Source organism: Sciurus vulgaris, assembly GCF_902686455.1.
Source record: "Sciurus vulgaris genome assembly, chromosome: 1".
Lineage (NCBI taxonomy): Eukaryota > Metazoa > Chordata > Mammalia > Rodentia > Sciuridae > Sciurus > Sciurus vulgaris.
Genome location: NC_136461.1, coordinates 32,895,332 through 32,917,150, shown reverse-complemented (window position 1 = coordinate 32,917,150; position 21,819 = coordinate 32,895,332). Strand labels below are relative to the sequence as shown.

Below are 21,819 nucleotides of genomic sequence, written 5' to 3'. Positions count from 1 at the left end.
CATTCTGGACAGGAAAGGGGAACATTTTGTTATTGAGAACATTTTATTACGACAGAATAGCCCTTTGACACAATACCTGGCATAAAGATGGCACTATACATATCTGAGGGAATGAATGGCAGTGTGAAGGGCAAAGGGGAGCCATGTGAACAGTGAGGAGGGGCTGAAACCACTTGCCTCTGGAAAAGGAGTAATAAGATAAACAGGGAGTGTTAGCAAAACTATGTAGAGCCACCTTGGACAGGACACACAGCAAGGATTATCTCTGCACAGCCAGAGAAAGAATGTGCCCATTAGAAAGGTCTGCCCAGCTGTCGTGAGCTTAGGAATATAGAACTTATTAAGAGGTGATTTTTGTCTTCAAGAAGCCTCAGGACCAGAGGGATAGGAGAAGTGAGTCGGAAACGAAGGTGGAATGGGAAAAACACATCGGTGGTCAAGGCGGAAAGTGTCCTGTGCATGCACAGAAGAGGTGAGCAGGTGACCCCCAGAAAAGGGATGCTTCAGCTGGCTTTTGTAGGAATAGTAAGTATTAGAGTACAAAAGAGGAGAGAGAATTGCAGGCAGAGAGTAGCCCACACACAGAGGACCAGAGGTGTGGGCAGCCTGGTGCATCTTTACCAGTTGTTCCAGGTGGCTGCAGGAGGGAGCAGTGGGGGAAGGACAGGAGGAAGGAGCTGGGAAGGCCACCTGAGCTGGGTCATCCAAGACCAAAGGTAGAGGATCAAATGATGAGAAATTTTATCTTGAAAGATCTGGGACTGCCAAGGTTTTTGCCAAGAGTGGCCTGAGCTGCCTGACGCAGAGGTTCCACTGGAAAGAGCAAAACTGGAGCCAGGCAGACCAATCAGGAAGCTGCTGCTGGGGCCCAGGTGAGAGATGATAGTATCCTGGACCAGGCAAATGACAGCTGTAAGAGAGAAAGGGATTTCTCCTGCAGGGCTCCCAAAAGTCATGCCTGAGTGCCTACAGTCATCTGTGGCTCTCTCTCCAATTTTAAGTCAGCAGTGACAAATTGAGTTAGAATGGAAGAGAGATACAGGATGGCATTTAAAAAATCTCTGCTCTTTTTCTCCCCTAAGGCAAAGCCTCAAATTACTATTTTATAGAAAAATTATGAAACATGTAAAATTTGAGTATTTGACTGGACTGCCAGAAGGCTAGCTTAGTATTTGGAACAAGCACCCCTTTCCCGGTATGGAAACTCAATCTACTTTTCCATACGTTGTTCATCACACTCAGTAATACTCAAAGCAGTGGGGCAGGGTGAGGGAGCGTCTCCTGGCCCCAACAGGACATTCAGCAATGTCTGGAGACATTTTGGGTTGTAACACCCTGGGCAGGGGATGCTACTACACCCAGTGGGGAGAGACCAGGAAACTGCCAAATACCCCACAATGCACAGAACAGTCCTACCACAGAGAATCAATAGTGTTGATGTTGAGAAACCATTACTAGATGAATAATCAAATAATTGGAAACCAAAACAACAAGGTTCCAGAAATCTCTTCCCTAGGAAGAAGAAAGGGACCCTGGAGTTGACAGTGAAAAGTTGGAAAAGTGCATGTGAGGGGAGGTACCTGAGCCAAGGAAGGTTATGTGTTCATTCAGAGATCTCAGCTCTACACATGAGCCAAGAGCTTGAGGCCTCCTTCCTGTGGAAGAGGAACTTCACTGGAGATCTACCGTGGGTGGGTTAAGTCTGATTCCCCAAGGAAAGTTCCAAGGTCAGAGGCCCCTGGAAGGAACCAGGCCCAGATGTCAGCCCTGGCGACATCTGGCATGGGGTGGGGTTAGGAGGGGTCTTGTTTGAATCATTCCCAAGACACAAGCATATACTCTGCTGAGCATCAATGCCCTGCTTGGCCCCTATTACTGTCTGGGAAAATATGTTGGGGTGGAAAGTAAGCTGAGTTTTAGCAAACTATGGATCTGATCTTAAATCCAGTGGACAAATATGTCAAATGAGGAGTGAGAAATGGGATTTTCAGGGGTCTGGCAGCATACTGACCACCCAGGAGAATGGAGGCTCCAATCTTTCTCTCATCTTCTTGGGTTGCTGCCATGGTCTGAATATTTGTATCCTTCCAAAATTTATATGTTGAAACCTAATCCCCAGGGTAATGGTATTAAGCGATGGGGACTTTGGCAGGTGATTAGGTCACAAGAGTTCTTCATTCCCTTGATGGAATCAGTGCCCTTATAGAAGAGACCTGAGGGAGCTTGTCAGCCTCCTTTGCCCTTCTGCTGTGAGGGCACATAGCAGTTGCCAACTATGAGATGTGGGCCCTCCCAGATATCAAATCTGCTGGCCTCTTGATCTTGGACTTCTTAGCCTTTACAACTGTGAGGAATAAATTTGTGTTGTTTTTAAGTTACCTGGTCTAAAGTATTTTGTTAATGAAAGGACTAAAACATCTGCCATTTTTGGCATTCCAGAATGGTAGGAGGCCCTGAGGAGGCAGCTCTGTGGTCAGGTGAGGTCAGAGAGAACAGCCGGCAGCTACTAGGGAAAAAGTCACTGCCACAGTCTCTAGATTCCCCCCACACTCCCATCCCTGGACTGATCCCCATCTAGTTTCTTTATTGGGCCGTCTAGAGAAAAGGGATCTCTTCACTGGGCTGACCAGCACCACCATCATAGCTCCTGGGCCCCCGATTCTAGTGGGATCATCAGTGCCGACCCACAGCATAGTGCCTGTTGTCCTTATTTAGCACAAACACCTAGAGAGCAGGATGCTATTTTGTCTAGAGTGGTCAGGGAAGGTTCCCTTGAAGAAGTGACATATAAGCTGAGACCTAAAAGATTCAAAGAAGTCAGTCATGTGACAATCTGGGGGAGGAGCCTTCCAGGCAGAGGGAGCAATCCTTCAGAGGTCTTGAGATGGAAAAAGCTTGACCTGTTATAGGGGATCTGTCAGAAAACTGGTGGATGGAACAGAAAACAGGGACTTGAGATGAGACCAGAGAGCCAGGGTGAGGTCAAGTGGTGCAGGGCTTGTGGGACTTTGGATTTTATTCTGGGTAGGATGGGACACCATTCATTAGGGCATTTGCTCTGACCTCTCCCTGGAGACCAGGCCAAAGCCTGGAGTTGAGACCAGATAAGAAATGGTGGAGGCTTGGATGAGGGTGACAGCAGCAGGGGGGGGAAGGAACAATGGATTTGAAATGTCTTTTGAAAATTGATTGGATAAATGTTAGTGATGATTTGGATATAGGCTTAAGAGAAGGGAATGAATCAAGAAAGACTTCTGAATGTCTACTTTAAGTAACTGGGTGGATCATAGTACCACTTTCTGAGAAAAAAAAAATTGGAGAAAGCATGAGGTTTTAAAATGAAGAATTAAGAAGAAAAATAAAGATTTCAATTTGAGATCAACCACAGACCCCAAGATTAGCTATTTTCTGCCCACTGAGAGGAGCCTGACAGGTAAACACACGTCACACAGGAATGCAATGTGTAGGGATCCAGGGGACAAGGGGAAACACTTAACCTCACTGGATTCTCGGAAACCCTTTCCAACTGATCTTGCTTTTAATCTCTTCCCTCTCTACTTCATCCTGTTTGTTTCCCAGAACATTTTCTTAATTGTGCCCTTCTTGGCTCAAGAGACTTTGAGGACTTCTCATTTCTTATCAGATTAAGTCCAAACACCATGCCCTGGCCTGGGCCCCACCATTTCCAGTTGAGAAACAACATTGAACTGGGAGGTTGTGCTCGGTGGTGAAAGGCCACTGGCTGAGCATACACTGCCCTCTGGTGGTCGAAGGCCCAGCACTGCGTCTCCAGGTGAAGGCCTAGGGCTGGCACACCCAGGTGGAGGCAGGCCCCAAAACTAGCCCACACCCTATCCCAGGCCTAATTCTGGAGCATTTGACTTCTACACTATGGGCCCTCCTCCACTGTGCCAGGGCTTTCCCTGTGGCATCGTCCGTGGAGTGGAGGCCGCACACACCTAGGGAGCAGAGAGGGACTAAGAAGAGTACTTTGATTCCCCTGAGGCTAATGTGGAGTAACAAAGAAGAGCAGGCCTGAAAGGCGAGAGGGTCGCACAGGGCTCTCACCTCCTGAATCTGTTCCTTCATCACCTTGATCTCATTCTCTCGAGGTTCTATTTGCTTCTTCAGCTCTTTTATTTTGTAGTCAAGCACAAATTTGAATTTCTCTAGTTCTTGATTCTTCTTTTTTAGATCATAAATTCGTTTCTCCTGGGGGTGAGATGAGTAAGAAGTGAGATATCACAAGGCTCTGGCACATGGAATCCTCTTAGGGCAAAGAATGTAAATCCTGTGAGTCTCCTGATTGAGCAGGCCCAGTCTTCTCTGTTCACTAGGGATACAAAGGCCAACTCTCTCCCCGCAGGCCATAGCACTGACTCCTTAGCCTCTGTGCTTGCCTATTGGGTTAAAGAATTCAGAATCTGCCTTTCGGCCAGGAACCTCACTCAGTCACTCATTCACTCTCACTCGCTCACATGTAGGTTGTGGGCAGCTACATATCCCATCCCACACTGTAGTTCTTCTACAATGTGACCTTGATGCTTCTATACCAGCAGATAGAATTAAAGTTCCTCCACTTGCATCTGGCTGCACTTAAGACTTACTTATTTGTCATTCAGCAAATGTACCTGAAGGGATGCTGTGTGGCTTTCAAGACGAGGTCAGAAAGGCTACACGGCTTCTACCTGGCTCTCTTGGGATACTTACCATGGGTGAGGTCATCTTCTGTCAGAGCTCCCACCATACTGAGCCCTCCAGGCTGGACGGCACACTTGGGGCTCTGGTGGAAGGACCCAGCTGAGCCCAGCCTCACTGCCATCCCTGCCAAGGTGCAGGGCACGTGGAACATTTGATCTTCTAGCCTCCAGCTGTTTGTATCACCCCCAGTCTTCCCAGCTGGGTCCCAGACATCAGGGACAGAGACAAGCCATCCCATTACACCCTATCCAGATTGCAGACCCACAGAATCTGTGAGCATAAGAATGCAGTTGTTGCTTTTAATCACTAAGTTTTCAGGTAATTTCTTGCATGGTAATGGCAATTGGAACATGGGTCTATCCATTCATCAAACATTAACATTTACTGAATGGATATCTTTTGCCAAATGTGAGTGTGGCACAATCTGTTCCTCAGGAGAAAACTTTAGCTAGGAAGGCAGATGTGTTAACAAACAATTTAAGCTGTGATTGGTGTTGTCAAAGAGGGAGGCACTGAAGGAGTGGTATGTACTGAGGGTGCTTAGCAAACCCTGCTGGGGCATCAGGTGGTGGTTCACAGGGGAAGTGAGAGATGGGGCTGGGGGGCTGGGGAGGAAGGCAAGGTCTTGTATAATGGGTTAAAGAGTTCAGATTTTACCTTGTAGTACAGGACTGGCAAACAGCCTGGGCCAAATTTGGCCTGTTGCCAATTTTGTCAGGTCTTATGGAACACTGCCAAGGTCATTTGTTTGTTTTTTGTTTATGGGTGTTTTCACACATGACCCTGGCCTTTTTCTTGTCATCCCTCCCCCTTGAGAATCTGAAGAAAGCTTTGAGTCCCTCACCCAAAAGCCCACATTCAAAAACAAACATTCATACACAGAAATGGCTTGTAGGTACTATCCCAGTTAATCCTCACAAGACTCCTTGATACAGGTGAGAAATGCAGGCTTAGAGAAGATGCCCAGGATGCAATGCTGGGTAAATTGAAGGGCCTGTGCTGAAACCTACTTACCTAACACTGAAGTCCATGTTCGCCCACAGGACAATTCTGCCTAGCTAAGACAATAGATGCAGAGCGTGTGGAGAGGAGAGTACAGAGTCTGGATTTGCTCAGAAGGATGATATTAAATTTTGCATAATGCGAAATTCTACCCATAGAATGTGTGTCTGTGTTCTGAGCACTTTGTGAGAAAGGCATCTTCAAAAGTGATTCTAGCGTCCTAAGGTACCCAGTAGTCACAGGTAAACCCCAGGGGAGTCCCTCTCTAACCAGGGGGACTAATGTGGGCAATACTGTGGGTGAGCTGCCCCCAATATGCAGATGGATACCTGGAGCTGTGAGGGCAGGGGCCTTGGAGTCCTGTCCCAAGTTCATCCTGTATACACCGTGTGACCTTGGGCAGGATACTCAATCTTTTGGAACTCAGCTTCCTGAGCCATGAACACTAGGTAGTCATACCCTGCGGTTGTTGGCAGAACTGAGTGTGTCATGTTAACAGTAATTAGCACAGTGCCAAGTACACCACGGGCACCTCACTGACTGCTTATCCCCAGAGATCAAGTTAAATACATGTGTTTCAAGAAGCAGGGACCTTCTCTGTCCCAAGCCTTGCCCTCATGACTTGGATCCCTCTGGATCATGGCTTGGAAGGACAGAAGATAAGCCTTCACCTTATCTTGAATGGTCTCATCTCTCTCCTGGATCTCTCGTTTGAGGCTTTGGATGTCTTTCTCCAGGGACTTGATGACTCCCTGCAGCTTCACCTGCTCTCCCTTCAGGGTCTCAATGTCGTTGGTTCGCTCTTCAATTTCCTTCTGCAGGCTGCTGAACTGCAGATACAAATAGCAACAGCAAAGACCCCTGAAGTCTTGGAGCTCATCTCCATTTCTCCCAAATGTCTTGATGCAAAGAACTCCTCATCACTGATGAACTGTGGACCATCTCTCCTCTGTCAACTGAAAACATGGAGCACACAGCATTTCTGAACTTTGGGGAGTAAGTTTTTGTAGAATTTGAGAGGGCTCAGAAATTTCCCAGGTCAAAAACATGATGGAATATTCTGTCCAATAAAATCCAGGTCCATCCCCTGTATATGAGGATGGCCTGTCTCTGCACAAGACACTCCTGATGCTTGTGTGGACTCTGGGTCTTCCATCATCACACTGACCTTAAAAGGTTGGGATTGGTGGCCTACCAAGGTCACAGAGACTGACCCTACCTGATGAGCCATCTTAGCATGTCCAAGAATGCTAAGACTGTCCCCCAGACTTCCTAGCAGTATGATTTCTAATATGAAGGAACACGAGTTCCCTTTGAACTTGGCTTCTCTGAGGCTAAAGGTTTGGTGAAACTACGACAATTCTACAAGGACCTGTAAACTGAATCATTCGTCACTCAACCATCAGTGAACTAAAAATACCTGTTTACTTTGTAAACAAAGCTCTTTCATCCCAACTCCCTCTCCCACCTGAGCCAAGGACACTTCCAGGCTTAGAAGACCTTATTTTCATTTCTGATCAATCTTACTTGGAAGTGAAAGCCCAAAGAGAGCCTATCAGTGCACAGGGGACCTCAACATCCCCGTGAAAAGGAGCGAGGCAGCGAAGCCAGGTGGCTGCCTTTTCAGAGGATGTGGCAGGGTCTGTCTGCCTAAAGATGCACCTGCCAGAGCCCCTTTCCTAACCTGCTCACTGGAGGTGAGGACACTCAGGTGAGAACTCTGCGCAGTACCCAGGGCTTTCTGTTCACCTGTCCCAGCTTTCTCTGCAATCCTGCCCTTGCCCATTCCCAGGTCTCTCAGGGAACAGCCCGATACCTTCTTCCTCATAATGCCTGTTTCCCCCTTGAGCCGCAGGTTGGATTCCTTTTCATCCCGAAGTTTTTTCTCGTATTTGGTTTTGATATCTTGGATTTCTCGGTCTTCATCTTCTTCAATCTGCTTCTTGGTCTCTTCAAATTCCCTCAGCTGTTGCCTGACATCTTCCTGGGCCTGGCTCAGAGAGAGGGAGAGAATGCAGTCATGGGAGAAGGGGCTCATGATGCTGAAGAGCCCTGTCATGGTGAATGGGAAATGAGTGTTATTACAAAAATGGAAACAGAAGCCATGGGTTCCCTGACCTGTCCACTCTCTTCCTGTCTCCCTTCTTTCCATCCAGGTCTCCATCCAGGAGACCTCAGGCTCCATCAATCCATCACTTCAACCATACACTTAGCAACATCCCCACATCATGTTTTGCCTCTGGTCTTGACACTGTCACCCAGGCTTCCTATGTTTCCTTTACAGAACTTGTGACAGCTGTAATTTTATATTTATTCATTAAATTACTTTCTCTTCCATTATATGTAAGTTCCTTGAAGGTAGAAACCTTGTCTCTCATGCCCACCACTGCTGCATATGGGCGCACAGTAGCTACTCAACAAATAGTTGTGTAAATACAACTGCTTTCCTTAAGCTAATCCATCCTGCCCTTTCTCTATGAAAGGGATGTACAGTACCTCTTCCAAAAGGGTGGTTTTCTCTTGCAGCTTGGCCTCATAAAATTCAGTCAGCTCCTCCAGGGCCTGGCTCTTGGTCTCATCATTATCCCGGAGCTGTTTTTCATACTCTTCCTGCATCCTTTGGGACTTGAGTTGCAGCTCCTGGTATTTCTCATATTCTAGAAGCAACTTTTGGTTGTTGCAACTTTCTGGAGAGAAGCAACAGGGAAGGTATTTAAGGTGGATGAGCAGGACCAGCCTCAGGGGCATGCAGCAACACAGTGTGCTTTCCCACCCCTTCCATGCAGCCAGAGTAGCTGCCTCTGGCACCAAGATTCTGAGCCTGCAGCCAACTCCACTCCCTCCTGCTCTGGGCAGAAATGTTACTAGGAAGGTGCAGAGGGATGTCTGAAGGTTCAGGGCCAAGAAGACTGTCCTAAGTATGCAAAATAGGTATTAGTGCCCTGGTTTTACAGAACAGTAAGCTGAGGCTCAGTCAGGTTAGGTGACTCCCTAGAGCACCCAGCAAATGAGCAGTGAGTCTGGGACCCAGGTCAGTCTACATCTCCTACTGGCATGCAGGTGTTTAACATGGGGTCACAGAAGAGATAAATACACAGGCGTAAAAACCAAGGTGAGTGCTGGAGGATGAATGTAACCTGATCACAGTGAGGGACATATTCCCTGGGACTTCTGCTGTGCCTGGGGGACTCCTGGTGTTTGCCCAACCTGCCTCCTTCCACTGCCAAGCAGCCACCCTTAGCCCACCTTTATTCTGCTTATAGGCTCACCCAGATCTTGCAGCTCCCGGTTCTGTTTGTCTAGCAGGTCTTCTATGCGCTCACGGTGGCTTATATCCTGCTTTTCTTTTTCTGTTCGTAAAACCTAAACCACAAAGTCACATTTACTCATTTTTGCAGAACTGCCGAAGGCACCAGGAGGATGAGAACTCCAAGTGACAGTTTGTTCGTTCACAAACACAAACATTTCTCAAGCCCTTATTTTGTACCGTTGTTCTATGGAAAAACACACGCAATATCACTTCTTCCTTATTTACGTTATATTCTGCTCTGAAAGTTCTGTACTTTCCTTGTTTACATTCTTACTACTAAATGGGTTTGTGAATGATGAGTTTAGTTTCAGACATGTATCAAGTGGATTTTGGGGTGAAAAGTAAGGATTCATTCAAATCCCCTATTGCCTGCACCTTACTCTCAATGAACTCCTCAGGGTTCATTGTGAGCCTCTAAGAAGTGACTTTTCTACTGGAGCAGGCCAGATCCTTGCAGCCTGAGGCACTACCATCTCAGGACTTAACTTTGGCCTTGGTTTATTTGGGGCAACAAAGAAATGTTTGTTGACTAAATGAATGGAATTATAAATGAATGGATGAGTAAAATCAATAGTCATAGTTTTTCAAATTCTCTGACCCACAGAGATAATATAATAGAACCAACATTCTTGAGCAAAAGATTGGGGTTTCAGATAAGGTGGTCAGATAAGGGGTCAGACAAATTCGTGTAGAACAAAAACGAGACTCAGAGAGTTTTGGCCCAAATCTAATTGCAGATGACTTAGACTAACTTTATTTAACTTTCTGACAGTCTAGAAATCAATATTCTGCTAGTTCTTCCACTTTATATATTTGAAATCAATATTCTGCTAGTTCTTCCACTTTATATATTTTCTTTTTCTTGCTATCTTTTCATTTTGTTTTAAAATAAGTGTTTCCTTGAAAGTAATGAATTCTCATTTTAGAGAATTTGAGGACTACAGAAAGGTATAAAGAACAAAATTGAAAGTATCTGTAATCCCAACTTCCAGAGATAGTTACACTGTTATCTATTTTCTGTGTATATTTATTTTACCTAATACCATTCACTATAGAAAGTTTTATAGTCTGCTTTATTCCACTTAGCACCTTGTTATACTCTGATGATTTTTGATATCAGCAATGCTTTAAACCTGAACATTATCCTATATCTTGTTTTTCGAGTGTAACTTGGGCAATGCATGCCAGCCCCATGTTGAGCTAAGTAGAGATTTCTCTGGCTGTTGGTTCAGTCTCTCAAACAGACCTGGTTTTTGGTTTTCAAAGACTCCATTTCCTGGATGAACTTGTCTGTTAGCTCCTTAATCCTCTCATTGTAGTTCATATCCTTTAGTCGAAGTTGATACTCATTCTCCATTTTCAGTTCTTCCACACGAGTCTTCAGCTCCAACATAATCTGAGCCTTTGGAAGAAGGACAGAGGATCAAGAGCTTTCACAGTGGGTGAATCAGAATATTTAAACCTGTGGACTTGATCGAGGACCTGCAGCTCTGCCCGGCTTCAAACTCAACACATCTCAACTAGAGCTTGTCATCCTTCCCCACAAGATTCACAGGCTAAGAACTAGGAGACATCTGAGCTTCTTCCTCTATTAGTCAGGTTAGGTGACTCCCTAGAACACCCAGCAAATGAGTAGTGAGTCTGGGACCCAGGCCAGTCTATATCTCCTACTGGCATGCAGAAGGTGTTTAACATAGGTTACAGAAGAAGTAAATACACAGGAGTAAAAACCATGCTGAGTTCTGGGGGCTGAATGTAACCTGATCATAGATAGGGACATATGTACTTGTGGGCTCCTCTGCGTGCTAACAACTCTCACATCTCCTTCAAATTGGCTCCCATGTCACCTGCTTGATAAGGCCCACTTGAACCCCACTATTTAATCCTGACACCCTCTTCCCAGTCCCAAAACTGCACTCATGACCTCCCCCCTGCCCCCTTATTCTGGGGTACTTTTTGTTACTTCCTCAGATCTTGGCACTTTGAAACGTACTATATAATTTGCTAATTATTTTGTCTTCTCCCCCATGAAAACTTAAGCTCCAAGAAGGCTGGGATCTTTGCTGGTTTTATTTGTTGATGTATTCAAAGTGCCCAGAACAATGCCTAACACATAGTATGTACTCAAAAGATATTTAATTATGATTCCTGTCCCATGAAACTTATAGCCTAAATAAAAATATAATTACAAATGTGATAAGTGCCCACAGCTGGGTGGTTCTCAGTTCTGTCAGCTGTCCCCTCTGATGCATGCTAAACCCATGCTGGCCTCACTGCTGTTACTTTAACGTAGCTCCTAACTCTTCTGCCTGGCTGACTCCTGTGCCCAGTGTCTTTCCTCCTCCATTGTACTCCCCAGTGCCACAGTTTTCTAAACCTACTGTAATATGTACACCTCTCACTTCCTAAGGAGTCCACGTTGATTATGGAGTGGGTGAGGACACAGGTATTTTATTCTTGCTCACCTTGATGACACCCATGTATCCCTATCGTCTTTGCTAGTCTTTCCTCTACTGCCTGAGTGTGACTGGACCACGAGGAGAGTGTCATGTCGGGCTCTGCATGTGGCCAGCATGCAAGTGTGGACCTGGCACATAGGAAATCCTGAGATGAGGGATAAACACAAACTACATGTGCAAAGTCAGGGAGGTAGGAGCGAGGATGTCCGGTCAGGGCCCTCCTATGACTTGGTGACAGTGGGAGGCAGTGGGAGAGGAGGTTGAGATTGGGCAGGACCATCAAGGCCATGTAAGAAATTTGGATTTTATATTAGAGGGCTTCCACAGGCCCTCAGCTAGCCGGATTAAGCTGACTTTAATGTTATAAAGGCCTCTTCAAAGACAGTGTGCAGCATGGACCACATTAGAGATGGAATGAAGGCGAGGTAATTAGGTAGGGGACAGTGGCATAGTCCAGGTGAGAGATGGCTAAGGGCTTACACTCTTGTGGGGGAGGGAAGCAGAGAGGAATGGGAAGACTGGCGAGGGATATTTTGGGGAAAGTGGTGCTGACAAGGTGTGGGTGAAGGTGAGAGGATGGTGCATGGTCTTTCCCCAGGAGCTTAGCATAGGACCTGTCTTATTCACTGTTTCATTCCCAGAGCTTAGCATAGGACCTGCAATACTGTCAGCACTGACAAATATTCATCAGATGAACAATGACCCCATGGTCTGTCTTGGACTAATGGAATACATTCATAGATGGGAATGATCCATTTTTGATATGTGATGTTTGAGGCAATTGCTTATTCCACATTGCTATAATCTCTCCAAATCGCAAACCTTGTGAAGACGTTCCCTAACTTACCGGTAGTGGTCCTTATGAAGTTTCTAAAGTCTAAAATGTGCTTAAAAGGCCCTCATGATCTCTCTGATTTTCTCCCCACCCTCTCTGGCACACCCTCTGTTCTCCAGCCATGCCCACCAGCAGCATCTCTCCCCAGAGCACCATCCTCTGCACACAATCATTCCTCTGCGTGGAAGGCCCTTTCCTATTTGTTCTGGAAGGCTTGTGCAGGGCTCACTTCTTCTGGCACCATCTAGCCTGGGCCAGGGTCCTTCCCTGTGTTTCTGCAGCACCGTTCTTCATAACACCCATTCACACCGACATCCCAGCCCTCCTCCGGGGATATAAACTGCAGGACTCGTGTCTTTTATCTCTGTGTCAGGACCCCTCTGTTAATATCAGATGGAGAATAAATAAATGAAAAATGTCATGAGGGGGTGAATCCTGGGCTGAGAGATCATTACAAAGAATGTCACAGAATACAAAGGAAAAAAATAGAGCTGGCAATTCTGGGGAAAGCGACTTTTAAGAGCCAGGTGGAGGAGGGGCCAGTAAGGGAGCCAGGGAGGAGCAATCAGAAAGGCTGATGGGCATAAGCAGAGTGAGGTCACGTGAACGCTGAGAGAGAAGGGAGTCAGGAGGAGCGGGACATACGCCAGGCCTTTTCAGCTGGGAAGAGTGCTGTCAGGCCTAGCTGGGGGCTGTGGGCCTAGCCATCAGCACAGACATCTTCAGGCCTTGGGTTCAGCCTGGTGTCTCCTATTTGGCCTCTTTTTCTACCCTGTGGGTAGAAAACTGAGAAGACAACAGAGAAGGAAGAGAAAGAGACACATTTGCTTGTGTAGGGAAGTGAAGCTCTCCCTCTCCCTCTCTTCCCCTTTTGCCTTTCCTGAAGAAAGTTAGAGGGAGCTCGGGAAGGCATCTCCAGGAAACACCAGAGGCCTACCATCCGGAGCTGTGACTGCCTTTGCATTGCTGTTCTGACAGTTCTCGTCTCCATCCCCTATCTGACTTTGAGCTTCCTGACCACAGTGCCCAAGCCTGCCTTTTTCACATGTGCACCCCCAGTGCTTAGCTATTCAATAATACTCTCATATTCTTGATAAGCAGCAATGAAAACATAATGCTCAGATTCTCCATGAAACATCCAGTCAACTTCTCTCAGGGACTGCAGCACAGAGCTATCAATCACATCTCCAAAACCACACCTTCATGGAATGCTTACTGCATTCACAGGAGGGAACAGTGGCACAGTGATGAGGAAAGTGGGGTCTGGATGAGGACTGGATTAGGATTCTGGTCCTACTATGTGCCAGCACAGTGACTTTGGACAGAGTACTCAACTTCTCCAAAACTGTTTTGTGAGATTTAAATGAGAAATACTTATGAAATAGTCAGCACAGTGCCTGCTTCTTGGCAAATGCTGGTTATTTTTATTCCAATGGTTTTATTGTTTGGAGGTATAGGTAAGAGCTTTAGGAATGTTTCCTACATCCCTCATTTCTTTTATCTTTTAAAAGGAGGCTCTGAGTACTAGCAGTGACTATGTTTCACAGAAACAACTGGTATATTTGGTTTGTTGGTTTGGTTTTGTGAATATTTATTGATTGTCTTCTGCATGCCTGGCATGCACTAGAAACAACTGGTCATACAGGAGAATTGTATGCCATAGTGCCTGCTCTCAAATGGTAGCAAAAGGAAAGCAGGAGCAGATGATCAAGGTCAAGATGACCATGTGGTGGAAAGACAGGCAGTGTGGGGGTGGAAACAGGATCAAGTGCTGGTGAGGACAGTCACAGGGTACAGCCAGGCTATGGAAGACCTCTGATGCAGCTCTGAAGAGTTGGAATGTAATCTGGTAAGGATTTTCCATGTCCCTCTTCATTAGACACAGTCCTTACCTTCTCTTCCATGTCTGTTTTAGTCACGAGCACCTCTTCAGCAAAGCCCACTTCCCTTTCTCGCTTGATTCCCCGGCCATCCTTATCGAAAACCTTCCAGGTGAACAGGCATCCATCCTCAGCAGCAGTCAGTAGGTACTGATCATCAAAGGTGAGTAACATCTGCAGGGAGACAGATCACAGGAAGCTTTCTGGGGCCACAGATGACTAGGGTGACAGTGCAAGGCCTCCATCCATGCATCCCAGGAAGAGCCTCACAGCAAGGCAGACCTGGTCCTGGGAAAGAATAAGGCAGGAGGCCTCACAGACTATATTCCCTGTGGATTTGGACTCTTGAGTGAAATACGACCTAGAAGGTATAAAGAACTCTCAAAATTCAACAGTAAAACAACCTGGCAATCCAAAGTGGGCAAATGATTTGAGGTTATTTCATGGAAGAGAATATACAGATGGCCATGTGTGCACATAAGATGTTCAACATTATTAGTCATCAGAGAAATGCAAATTAAGACCATGATGAGAGAGCACCCCATACCTATTAGAACAGCTAGAATAAAATATTGTGGCAATACCATGTACTGACAATGATGTAGAAAAACTGAAACATTGCTGATGTAATGTAAAATGGCACAGTAACTCTGGATAATAGCTTGGCAGCTTAAAAAAATTAAATACCTGCTTACCATCAGATTCAGCAATCATACTACTGGGCATTTTTCCCAGAAAAATGAAAATGAAAGTCCACACAAAAATCTGCATAAGCTTTATTATTTTTTTTTTATTGTAAACAAATGGGATACATGTTGTTTCTCTGTTTGTACATGGCATAAAGGCATACCATTTGTGTCATCATAAATTTACATAGGGTAATGTTGTTTGATTCATTCTGTTATTTTTTTCCCTCCCCCCCACCCCTCCCACCCTTCTTTACCCTCTATACAGTACTTCCTTCTTCCATACTTGCCCCCCTCCCTAACCCTAACTCTAACCCTAACACTAACCCTTCCCTCCCCCCCATTATGTGTCATCCTCCACTTATTAGCGATATCATTTGTCCTTTGGCTTTTTGAGATTGGCTTATCTCACTTAGCATGATATTCTCCAATTTCATCCATTTGCCTGCAAATGCCATAATTTTATCATTCTTTATGGCTGAGTAATATTCCATTGTATATATATACCACAGTTTCTTTATCCACTCATCAATTGAAGGGCATCTAGATTGGTTCCACAGTCTGGCTATTGTGAATTGAGCAGCTATGAACATTGATGTGGCTGTATCTCTGTAGTATGCTGATTTTAAGTCCTTTGGGTATAGGCCAAGGAGTGGGATAGCTGGGTCAAATGGAGGGTCCATTCCAAGTTTTCTAAGGAATCTCCACACTGCTTTCCAGAGTGGCTGCACTAATTTGCAGCCCCACCAGCAATGTATGAGTGTACCTTTCTCCCCACATCCTCGCCAACACCTGTTGTTGCTTGTATTCTTGATAATCACCATTCTAATTGGGGTGAGATGGAATCTTAGGGTGGTTTTGATTTGCATTCTCTTATTACTAGAGATGTTGAACATTTTTCCATATGTTTGTTGATTGCTTGTACATCTTCTTCTGTGAAGTGTCTATTCATTTCCTTAGCCCATTTGTCGACTGGATTATTTGAATTCTTGGAGTAGAGTTTTTTGAGTTCTTTATAGATTCTGGAGATTAGTGCTCTATCTGAAGTATGATTGGCAAAGATATTCTCCCACTCTGTAGGCTCTTTCTTCGCATTGCTGATAGTTTCCTTTGCTGAGAGAAAGCTTTTTAGTTTGAATCTATCCCAGTGGTTGATTCTAGCTTTTATTTCTTGTGCTATGGGAGTCCTGTTAAGGAAGTCTGATCCTAGACCAACAAGGTGAAGATTTGGACCTACTTTTTCTTCTATAATCTGCAGGGTCTCTGGTCTGATTCCGAGGTCCTTAATCCATTTTGAGTTTAGTTTCGTGCATGGTGAGAGATATGGGTTTAGTTTCATTCTGTTGCATATGGATTTCCAATTCTCCCAGCACCATTTGTTGAAGAGGCTATCTTTTCTCCATTGCATATTTTTGGCCCCTTTGTCTAGTATGAGAAAATTGTATTTATTTGGGTTTGTGTCCGTGTCCTCTATTCTGTACCATTGATCTACCTTTCTATTTTGGTACCAATACCATGCTGTTTTTGTTACTATTGCTTTGTAGTAGAGTTGAAGATCTGGTATTGCAATACCCCCTGTTTCACTCTTCCTGCTAAGGATTGCTTTAGCTATTCTGGGTTTCTTATTCTTCCAGATGAATTTCATAATTGCTTGCTCTATTTCTGTAAGGTACGTCATTGGGATTTTAATTGGAATTGCATTGAATTTGTATAGCACTTTAGGTAGTATGGCCATTTTGACAATATTAATTCTTCCTATCCAAGAACATGGAAGATCTTTCCATCTTCTAAGGTGTTCTTTAATTTCTTTCTTTAGTGTTGTATAGTTCTCATTGTAGAGGTCTTTCACCTCTTTTGTGAGATTGATTCCCAAGTATTTTATTTTTTTCGAGGCTATTGTGAATGGGGTAGTTTTCCTAATTTCTCTTTCTGAAGATTCATCACTTATGTATAGAAATGCGTTGGATTTATGGGCATTGATCTTGTAACCTGCTACTTTACTGAATTCACTTATGAGTTCTAAGAGTTTTCTGGTGGAATTTCCAGGTTCCTCTGAATATATAATCATGTCATCAGCGAACAGGGATAGTTTGAGTTCTTCTTTTCCAATTCGTATCCCTTTAATTTCTTTGGTTTGTCTAATTGCTCTGGCCAGAGTCTCAAGAACGATGTTGAATAGAAGTGGTGAAAGAGGGCATCCCTGCCTTGTTCCAGTTTTTAGGGGGAATGCTTTCAGTTTTTCACCATTTAGAATGATATTAGCCATGGGCTTAGCATAAATGGCCTTTACAATGTTAAGGAACGTTCCCACTATCCCTATTTTTTCTAGTGTTTTGAGCATGAAGGGGTGCTGTATTTTATCAAATGCTTTTTCTGCATCTATTGAAATAATCATGTGATTCTTGACTTTAAGTCTATTAATATGGTGAATTACGTTTATTGATTTCCTGATGTTGAACCAACCTTGCATCCCTGGGATGAAACCCACTTGATCATGGTGCACTATCTTTTTAATATGTTTTTGTATGCGATTTGCTAAAATTTTGTTGAGAATTTTTGCGTCGATGTTCATTAAGGATATTGGTCTGAAATTTTCTTTCCTTGATGAGTCTCTGTCTCGTTTAGGTATCAGTGTGATATTGGCTTCATAGAATGAGTTTGGGAGGGTTCCCTCCTCTTCTATTTTATGGAATACTTTGAGAAGTATTGGAATGAGCTCTTCTTTAAAGGTTTTGTAGAACTCGGCTGAGAACCCATCTGGTCCCGGACTTTTCTTTGTTGGTAGGCTTTTGATGACTTCTTCTATTTCAGTACTTGAAATTGGTCTATTTAAATTGTTTATGTCCTCCTCGTTCAGTTTAGGTAATTCATATGTCTCTAGAAACCTGTTGATGTCTTCGAAATTTTCTATTTTGTTGGAGTATAGATTTTCAAAATAGCTTCTAATTATGTTTTGTATTTCAATCCTGTCTGTTGTGATATTTCCTTGTTCATTCCGAATTTTAGTGATTTGGGTTTTCTCTCGTCTTCTCTTTGTTAGTGTGGCTAAAGGTTTATCAATTTTGTTTATTTTTTCGAAGAACCAACTATTTATTTTGTCAATTTTTTGTATTGTTTCTTTTGTTTCAATTTCATTGATTTCAGCTCTGAGTTTAACTATTTCCTGTCTTCTACTACTTTTGGTGCTGTTCTGTTCTTCTTTTTCTAGGGCTTTGAGCTGTAGTGTTAGGTCGTTTATTTGTTGAGTTTTACTTCTTTTATTAAATGCGCTCCATGAAATAAATTTCCCTCTAAGTACTGCTTTCATAGTGTCCCAGAGATTTTGATATGATGTTTCTTTGTTCTCATTTACCTCTAAGAATTTTTTAATTTCCTTCCTAATATCTTCTGTTATCCATTCATCATATAATAGCATATTGTTTAATCTCCAGATGTTGGAATAGTTTCTGTGTTTTACTCTTTCATTTATTTCTAACTTCAATCCATTATGATCTGATAGAATAAATGCTAGTGTCTCTATCTTCTTGTATTTGCTAACATTAGCTTTGTGGCATAATATATGGTCTATTTTAGAGAAGGATCCATGTGCTGCTGAGAAGAAAGTGTATTTGCTCTAGGTTGGATGGTATATTCTATAAATGTCCGTTAAGTCTAAATTATTGATTGTGTTATTGAGATCTATGGTTTCTTTGTTCAATTTTTGTCTGGAAGATCTGTCCAGTGGTGAGAGAGGCATGTTAAAATCACCTAGTATTATTGCGTTATGGTCTATTTGGTTTCTGAAATTGAGAAGGATTTGTTTGACATACATGGATGAGCCACTGTTTGGGGCATAGATGTTTATGATTGTTATATCTTGCTGATTTATGCTTCCCTTAAGCAGTATGAAATGACCTTCTTTATCCCTTCTGACTAACTTTAGCTTGAAGTCCACATTATCGGAAATGAGGATGGATACTCCAGCTTTTTTGCTGAGTCCATGTGCATGGTATGTTTTTCCCCATCCTTTCACCTTTAGTCTATGGGTATCTTTTTCTATGAGGTGAGTCTCTTGCAGGCAACATATTGTTGGATCTTTCTTTTTAATCCAATCTGCCAGTCTATGTCTTTTGATTGATGAATTCAGGCCATTAACATTCAGGGTTATTATAGAGATATGATTTGATTTCCTGGTCATTTGGTTCATTTTTAAAATTTTGTTTATTTATTTGTTTGACACAACTTGTTTCCTCCTTTATTTGACAATTCCTTTAGGATAATTCCTCCCTTTGCTGATTTGCTTCTTTGTTTTTCATCTCTTCCTCATGGAATATTTTGCTGAGAATGTTCTGTAATGCTGGCTTTCTTTTTGTAAATTCTTTTAGCTTTTGTTTATCATGGAAGGATTTTATTTCATCGTCAAATTTGAAGGTAAGTTTTGCTGGGTATAAGATTCTTGGTTGGCATCCATTTTCTTTCAGGGCTTGAAAAATGTTGTTCCAGGCCCTTCTAGCTTTTAGGGTCTGGATTGAAAAATCTGCTGATATGCGTATTGGTTTCCCCCTGAATGTAATTTGGTTCTTTTCTCTCACAGCCTTTAAAATTCTGTCTTTATTTTGTATGTTAGGTATTTTCATTATAATGTGCCTTGGTGTGGGTCTGTTGTAATTTTGTGTATTTGGAGTCCTATAAGCCTCTTGAACTTGATTTTCCATTTCATTCTTCAGATTTGGGAAATTTTCTGATATTATTTCATTGAATAAATTGTTCATTCCTTTGGCTTGTTTCTCTAGGCCTTCCTCAATCCCAATAATTCTTAAATTTGGCCTTTTCATGATATCCCATAGTTCTTGTAGATTCTGTTCATGATTTCTTACCATCTTCTCTGTTTGGTCAACTTTGTTTTCGAGGTTAAATATTTTGTCTTCAATGTCTGAGGTTCTGTCTTCCAGGTGTTCTATCCTATTGGATATGCTGTCTATGGAGTTCTTAATTTCGTTTATTGTTTCCTTCATGTCAAGGATTTCTGTTTGTTTTTTTTTTCAATATCTCTAACCCTTTATTGAAATGATCTTTTGCTTCCTGTATTTGCTCTTTTAACTGTCGATTGGTGCGATCATTCAATGCTTGCATTTGCTCTTTCATCTCATCGTTTGCTTCTCTGATCATTTTAATTATGTACATTCTGAACTCCTTTTCTGTCATTTCTTCTGCCATGCTGTCGTTGGGTTTTATTGATGTAACATCTAGATTTGTTTGCAGCATTTTCCTTCCTTGTTTTCTCATATTGTTCAGGTATCAGTGGACCGCTGAGATATTGCAGATTTCCTCTATTGACTTACAATGTCCCTGAAGATTTCTATATATATCCCCCCTTAGCCTTCAGTAGGCTGAAGTCTTGGAGGAAGTTGATAATGTGGTGCTCCACAAGGAAGCTGCCTCTCTAGGAGTGGTGGCCTTCAGGTGAGGTATAATCCCTGCTAGTGGGCAGAGGTGCCTCCACTTGTTGACCAATGGTCATCCAAAGGGGACCTAGGCTGCGGGCTGAGGCAAGGCCTGTTTGGGCCTGAGTCTCTGGTTTTACCGTCCTTGTGGGGAAACCTCACCCAGCAGGGAAGACTCACCCGGTGGGGAGGTCTCACTGGTCAGTTCCCTCCTAGAGGTTCCCCTCAATTTACAGCTACCGCCTGGGCTGGGCTGCCTTCCTCTGCAAAGTTCCCAGGGGCCCAGCCCTACCTCCTGGGCCTGGGAGCCTCACCCTTCGCAGATGAATCTCCTTAGGCTGCCCCTCCTCAGAGAATCTGCCTGCAGGCCTGGAACCTTTGCTCCGCCCTAAGCCTGTCTCTGTGCGGCTCTTCCACCAAGAAGCCTCCTAGATCCTGGGACCCTGCTCTGCACCTAATCGCCTGGCTATGCGGCCACTCCTCTGAGCAGCCACCTGGGGCCCCGAACAATCGCTCTGAGTCCCAGAGACCCGCCCCACGCCTCCTCCTCCAGACAGCCGCCCAGTATTCCGGTTCGGTCACTAGGAGTCCAAGAAACTCACTTCGTGCCTCCTCCTCCCACCAACCACCCGCAGCCCTGGGCAATCAATCACTCCGAGTCGAAGTGACCCTCCCCGTTCCTCCTCCTTCTCCAGATAACCCCCCGGGTGTTCAGGAGCGGTCACTCTGAGTAGCTCTGAATCCACGTGACCCGCTGCACGGGTCCTCTGGGCAACCGCCCGGAGCTCTGGTGCGGCCACTCAAGACCAAGCGACCCACCACGCTTCTCCTCCAGGCAGCCCCCCTGTGTTCAGGCGCTGTCACTTTAAGTCCAAACAACTCACCACACGCCTTCTCCTCTGAGCAGCCGCCTGGAGCGCTAATGCAGTCACTGCGAGTCCAAACGACCCCCCGCGCTCCTCCTCCTCCTCCTCCTCCGGGCAGGCCCCGGCGTTCAGAAGTGGTCTGAGTCCAAACAGCTCGCCACGCAGCCCCTCCTCTGGCAACCGCCTGTAGCTCTGGTGTAGTCACCCCGAATCCAAGCGGCTGCGCTCCTCTTCCTCCTCCTGGTCCTCAGGGCAGGCCCCGGTGTTCAGAAGCAGTCGTTCTGAGTCCAAACAGCTCGCCGCGCAGTTTCTCCTCTGGCAACCGCCTGTAGCTCTGGTGCAGTCACTCCGAATCCAAGCGGCCACATTCCTCCTCCTCCTCCTCAGGGCAGGCCCCGGTGTCCTGAGTCCACACAGCTCTCCTCGCCACTCCTCCCCTGGGCAGCCACCGGAGCCCCAGTGGTGGCTCCAAGTCCCAGCACTGTGCCGAGCGGCCTCCTTTACGGGGCTCCCAGTTGTCCGAGTTCACTGCTCCAGCGGGGGGAGGGGTGTCTCACCGGCAGCTCTACTTCACAAAGTTTCCTGCGTTCCGGGACCACCATCCCATCCGGGACGCCTTCCCAACGGGTGAGAGTCACCCGGCTGCTTTGAGTTGGT

The 21,819-nt window shown here is 44.7% G+C and overlaps 1 protein-coding gene and 1 long non-coding RNA gene across 6 annotated transcripts in view; one reads left to right on the top strand and one right to left on the bottom strand.

Annotated features, from left to right (window-relative positions):
* The window catches only part of CFAP57 (cilia and flagella associated protein 57), a 67,997-nt gene that overhangs the window by 20,331 nt on the left and 25,847 nt on the right, over positions 1-21,819 (bottom strand). For all 5 annotated transcript variants that reach the window (XM_079117581.1, XM_079117583.1, XM_079117582.1 and 2 more), the window contains 7 exons: positions 14,200-14,361; positions 10,260-10,415; positions 8,973-9,066; positions 8,200-8,390; positions 7,520-7,693; positions 6,375-6,533; positions 4,069-4,212 (listed from right to left, as the gene is read on the bottom strand). In XM_079117581.1, coding sequence (XP_078973707.1) covers positions 4,069-4,212; positions 6,375-6,533; positions 7,520-7,693; positions 8,200-8,390; positions 8,973-9,066; positions 10,260-10,415; positions 14,200-14,361 — 1,080 coding nt within the window. The remainder of the gene's footprint in view (positions 1-4,068; positions 4,213-6,374; positions 6,534-7,519; positions 7,694-8,199; positions 8,391-8,972; positions 9,067-10,259; positions 10,416-14,199; positions 14,362-21,819) is intronic.
* Positions 1-21,819, top strand: part of LOC306647996 — a 48,124-nt gene that overhangs the window by 23,761 nt on the left and 2,544 nt on the right. The window contains exons 2-3 of the long non-coding RNA XR_013760232.1: positions 10,377-10,455; positions 14,223-14,350. This is a non-coding gene — a long non-coding RNA (uncharacterized lncRNA). The remainder of the gene's footprint in view (positions 1-10,376; positions 10,456-14,222; positions 14,351-21,819) is intronic.